Source organism: Indicator indicator, chromosome 7 (assembly GCF_027791375.1).
Source record: "Indicator indicator isolate 239-I01 chromosome 7, UM_Iind_1.1, whole genome shotgun sequence".
Classification (NCBI taxonomy): Eukaryota; Metazoa; Chordata; class Aves; order Piciformes; family Indicatoridae; genus Indicator; species Indicator indicator.
In genome coordinates this window covers 10,818,038-10,823,921 of record NC_072016.1, presented here as the reverse complement: position 1 = coordinate 10,823,921, position 5,884 = coordinate 10,818,038, and the positions used below count along the sequence as shown (strand labels likewise).

The 5,884-nt window shown below is 46.8% G+C and overlaps 1 protein-coding gene across 1 annotated transcript; it reads right to left on the bottom strand.

The window, feature by feature from the left end:
- Positions 1-4,178: 4,178 nt before the first annotated feature.
- CALHM2 (calcium homeostasis modulator family member 2) lies at positions 4,179-5,221 on the bottom strand. The gene is made up of 2 exons (XM_054382525.1): positions 4,679-5,221; positions 4,179-4,595 (listed from the first exon to the last, which is right to left on the bottom strand). Exons 1-2 carry the CDS (start codon positions 5,219-5,221, stop codon positions 4,179-4,181), a joined length of 960 nt encoding a protein of 319 aa, XP_054238500.1.
- Between the last annotated feature and the right edge of the window lie 663 nt (positions 5,222-5,884).

Genomic DNA, 5,884 nt, shown 5'->3' with positions numbered 1-5,884 from the left:
TTGTCCAGGTGTTAAAAATTATGCTAGTCTGATGACTTTGAAGACTTGTTTTAAAATATAGACTGTTTTATAATAAATACAAACATCAGCCATATCTGTTCTGCTTTCCTGGGGAAATAGTGCAGCTATGACCCATTACTAAGTACATCAATGTCTTATGGATTGGTTTATCTGTGTGCAAGATGGCAGAGAAGATTCATGCCTTTGAGCTGAATTAACATGTTGAAAGATTTCTCAGGTGCCTTTGTGCTCCTAGAAACTGGCAAAGCAACACAGAATTGTAGCACAGTTGAGGTTGGAAGGAAGCTCTGTCTCAAAGAAGGGGTCAGCTAGACTAAGTTATTCAGCTGCACATCCAGGTTTGATTTTGATTTCTCCAAGGACTCTGCAACTTCTCTGTGCAACCTGTTCCAGTATTTGAACACATTTACAGCAGGAAAAAATAAAAAAAAAAGTATTTTCATGCATTTAAATGGAATTTCTTGTATTTCAGTCTGTGCCCATTTGCTCTTGTCCTTTCACTGGGCACCACTAAGAAAAGTCTGGTTCCAGAGAAGTCAGTGAAGTCAAAGAAAGAAGTGGTTCTTTTCTATGCTGAAGAAAAGTTATCCCAATCTAACCTTCTGCTTGGAGAAATCCAGTTATCTTGGGTGCTTAGGTAGGCTCCATCACTCTTGTTGGTGCCTTAAGATGCATATTCTTGTAAATCTCCAATAACCTGTGGATGTGGTCATCAGATGAAGAACTGAAGGCAAGGGGAATGATCATCCAGTGCAGACATGTGAGTGGGTGGCCATCTTCGAAACACCAAACTCAAGGCTTGCTCATTGTAGGGACTTGGAACTCAAAACCAGAGCTCTGCAAAACCCAGCTCTTCTGCCTCTGTGAATGCCCAGTGTTGGCAAGGCTGAAGGAGTCAACATTTAATTAATTCTCAAGTCTGTTGGATCCAGAAACAAATAATTTCACTTCTTGCTCCCAGGGACAGCAAAGCATTGTACTCTTGATTTTGCTTAATGCACTTCTAGAGGAGCTGGCTGCTTGCAACATCCAGTAGCAGCTGCTGTTTTGTTGTTGGTGGTTTTTTTTTTTTTTGAGGACACAGCTGCAGCAATGGTAGCTTTTTCTTTTGGATTAGTTTGTTACATAATAGATACATAAATAAGCATTGCAATAGAGACCAAGATCCCTTTGAGGTATTGTTTCCTCTTGATTGCTGGGGCTATTATAGTCCTTACAGCAGTCAGCAGGGAAAATGAAAGACCTGTGTGCAGTTCTTCATCTTGGAGGAGCCTGGTTTGAATCCGTCTTGCTGCTGGGAAGCATGCTTTAATTGGCATCGTATACACTGCTCAGTGATGGGGTTGGTTTTGGTCTCTGGCGGAAAAGCAGAGGATGTGAGCTCACAGTCTGCATGATCTGGCATGCCAGGAAGACAGGCAGCTCTTAGTGTTTCCCTCTTAGTGTTTCAATGAGAAGCCTAGCCTGGTTGCTTCTGTTTGTGGAGCTGTATAGGTTAATGTCTCTTACCTCCTCATCACTGGGGTAAGCAGGGATATTTGTGAGGGTGCTGATAAGCTACAAGGTCCAGAAGCCCAGGGCTGTCAGGATGGCAGAGGACAGGAAGCAAAAAGATAAAATCCATACAAATCACAAACAAGTATTTCTGAGTGCATTAACTTGTTCTACCTCTCACTGTCAGCTGTCCACTCAAACGTGCCTCTCCAACAAGAGAGAGTAAACAGACAAGCTGGACAAGCCCTTATCCCACCCCAGCACATGGAAAGTGGCTGGAGTAATGGAGAAGGGAAGTAAACAGAGCAAAAGCTGGTTTGTGCTCATGGTTTATTCTTAGGATAAACAAATCCATTCCCAAGTGTTGCATGTTTTGTCCCTTTCCTTCAAAGGAGGGAAGGGGAGAAGAAAGAACTTAAGTGGAGGTGGTTGAAAGGAGCAGGTAGTATCAAGGAAGAAGGCAAGGGAAGTAAAGGAAAGTAAGAGCTACAGTGCTTTGTTTCAGCAAGTTACCTTGCATCTTCTGACCTGCGTGCGGGGGTGGCGTGCGTGTCTGCAAGTCCACACTGGAGGGCCAATGAGAAGAAATGTAAATGAGCTGTCTTTCATCTCAAGTTAATGCAATTTCATTTAACTTGCATCTGATCATTCCTGCAGATTAGTTGATGGTGAGGCTGGGAGCCAAGCCTTCCCACAAATGCAAGGCAAATGTGTAAAGAAGCTGAAAAGGGATCCTGGGATGCCTGGCCCATTCAGCAGTGTTCAGCTTCTTCATGCGAGGGATACCCTTCAGCTCTTTCTTGCAGAGGGACATGTTTGTAAAAAGCTTTCTGAATATATTTGTCCTTTGCTGCAATTGTATGTCCTGGTGTACAAGATTTGTACTTTGCACTGCAAGAATAGCTAAACAGCTGTGTTACTAAGTAGAAATATCTGTCAGTACTTTCAAACATCATATTCTGGGTTCGTCTGAATTGGAGAGGATCTGAATGTTTAATAGCAAGAAAAAGTAACTTTCCATTCCTTGAGATCAAGGAGAATGCTAAATTATGCCTTTTGTGCCCTACACCCCTCCCTCCCGAAAAAAAAAACAAACCTCAGAAGGCAATTGAAAAATAACTCTCATTTAATAATTTATTTCAAAACTCCTTGTGTGTAAGCCCCTCTGAAATCTTGGATTTGAGTCACTTTAAGGCTTTTTGGTAAGTGGCACAGTGTAGGAGGAAGTTGTACCTATAAAGAAATGGCACAAGCATGAAAAACAAACTTCATTGTTCTGTCAACTCTTGAAACAGTGTTGGGTACATGGAGCTGACCCTCAGGAGAAAAGGGACTGCAGTGCCAGAATAGCAGCCTTGTCTCCATAGTCAACACAACATCGTGGTGAGAGCAGTAATTTTACACCTTTCTGGCTTTGCTTTCTCAGACTGTGGCCAGGTACATAAAAGAGACCACCTGCTGCAGGGACTATTTAAGGTAGTGGGAAGAATGTAAGCAAATTCAGTGGTAAAAAGGTAGGGAGAGGGCTGTTCCCTTCATTCCATTCTTGCTGTCTCTTGTCACTCCAGGGCTCAGTCCAATGGCAGCAGAGGGGTGCATGTAATGTGGTTTTTTTGGCTGAGAAGTTTCTTTTCCCCCTTCCCTCCAAGAAAGATACTCCATTAATAGAGCTAACTGACTACAATCATAGTATATAGTGTATGTATGTATATATATATATGTATGCACATATATACACATATATGTAAAACTAATTCTGGTTGAAGTTTTGCTGCAACTTGCAACCCCAACAAGCAAAACTCTCATCTAGCCGTTGGATGAGAAGTGCAATGAGCTGCAGTCACTGTGGACACTGCTTCCCTTCTTCCTCTTGAACTACCTCACTCAAAAGCTCTTCAGCTTATGGTACCATCTTCTGGGTTTATAAACTCATGGTTGTGACTGTTTGAGCTCATTAGAAATTGCCAAGCACTTCAGTAAGAAAAAAGGAGTTTGGTGTCCTATCAAAATCCTGTCTTTGTAATTATAGGATGTCCTTCTAAATACCAGGAGTATTGATGGTTCTTCCTGACTTAGTCTCTCAGTTATTTGGTGTGCTGATGTACTGCTGACCCATTCCTTCCCAGGTGCTATTGTATCTGCTTTGCCACAGGAATTTACCCACTGCTTCCCTCTATTCCCTGCACTGTGAGTTCTGTAAACTGCTCCAGGACCTGCCTGCATGACAGGCACCACACAACTGCATGCAATGTCAGTAAAACAAGCAGGTGTGTGGGATGGCTGGAGCTAGCACTACCATGGAGGAGACAGATGGGACTGCAGGAGTCATGGTTAGAAGTGTCATGCCCACTTCTTGCTCCCCAAGGTGTCTGTTGGTGCGTTAGATGGCAGGATGCACTGGCAGCCTGGAGGTAAGGTGTGCATTTGCTCTTTATTCCCCTTGTGTGTCTGGGAGCAGCAATGAGATGGTTGTCTCTGAGGGAGGGGTTCCCCAGTGGTTCGGTGTGTTGCTTATCAGTCTCTGCCTTGAGGCTGTTGATCTGTTTACCCACTGAGAGAAGTAATCCTGCTGGGAGGAATACTCCCAGTGAATCCCTCTACTGTGTACCAATACTGGTAGGCTACCAGGCAGTCTGGGGAGCAGTGGCCAGTACCCATCTGTCTTAGGAAGCCAAAAAGAGCATTTCGTGAGCTTCTGGGCTTGGCCCATTCCCTTCCACTCCCTTGGCCCACTTGTGGAGCCGGCTGTAGAGGGGGAAGCCCTTGTTCTCCCGGTAGATGTAGACGCCTGTAATGGCATTCCACTGAGGGCTGGGCTGGACACCCTCCACTGGGAACTCCTGGACCAGCTCCTTCTCTTCCTTGTTCAGGGCCACAAAGCCAAAGAACTGCTTCACGTTCTTGGCTGCCAAGATTCTGGAGTGAACCTCAGCTGTGCGTCGGAAGAGCTTGTCCTCACTGGAGCGGTACTGGGCCCAGTAAGCCTCCTGCCGGTAGCTCAGCGGAGAGCAGCAGTGCTTCAGACACTTGGTGAGGAAAATCAGGACTGCCACAATGCCGATGATCAGCCAGCCGAAAAGCTGAGAGAGAAGAGAGAGGCTGTGTTAGGACATGGCAAGGTGTTCTTACACACTCTGTGTGGCTTTCTCCCCAGCCTGCCTACCTGGGACTCGTATCTCAGCCTGCGTGTCACCTCATCCCTGAACTTCGTGAGGTTTGCTGGCACGTCTTTACAGGGGAACCTGGCCAGCACTTCAGCCCCAGACTCGGCTGGGAACTTGTCCAGGGAGGATGGCTTAACAAACTCACTGAGGGCACAGATGTAAGCCTCTCCACGCAGCAGCGAGATGACCGACCAGGTGACGGGTGCCACGGCTGCCCGGCCCATGATGGAACCAAACAGGAGGAAGGTGGCAGCAGCAGAGAAGTTCTTGACACCACGCTTGTGGCACTCGGCCACCAGGTTCCAGGTGTGGTTGTTCCAGATGACGCCAATGAGGAAGAGGGCCAGGGCTGGGACGCCAATAGCAGCCAGCCCATAGATGTAGTTGCGAGCAGGGGAGCAGGGGCAGTGGAAGGCAACGACTGAGAAGAGCTCCTCACTCCCCACTGTACCCAGGGCCACCAAACCATTGAAGATCATTACATCTTTGCTCTTGAAGAACAAGGAGAGGAAACGGAAGTTCTCGGCAATGAGCGCAGCCATCTCGTCCTGGGGGCAAGAGCAGGTGGTGTAATGTAGCAGGGGTCTGTGCTGGTCCACCTCCAGGCACTAAGGGTCACACTAATGGAGAGTGAAATGGCCTTGGGCTGGCTGACATGCAAGGGACTACTCCAGGAGCAGGACACCTTCGCACTGCTGTCCCAGCCCCTGGAGCTCGTTGCTGATACCAGGGATGCTTCGAAGGCAGGCGAAGAGGGATTCAGCCTAAACAGTGTGTGAAATTTCAGTCATTTCAGTTTCCGACTAAGCTCTCCAAAAATGTCTCTACAGCCAAGATTGCCAACACGACAGCTGCTTCTGCCCCTGGCATTTGCATGTTTGTTGTCTTTCCTTCTCTTTGGTTTTAGTCACCTCCTGTAGTGGTGATTGATGTCAGCGTCACTGCCGCTCGATCTCCCAAGCCTACAACGAAGGAGGACGCTGTGTTACTGGGAGAACTTGACCACAGTACTGGCACTAGGATGTGTCCTCAGGTCTGTCACTGACTCACACTAGCCCAGGTGGCACGTGCATGCTGCTGCTACACTGCCTTGAAGGTGCTGTGTGTGGATTTTACCTCTCTCTTTAGACCTGATGAGTTAATACTTAGTAGCAGGTAAAGGTATGTCAGTAGTAGGTAAAGGTACGCTGTATGTTGGCCCAGCA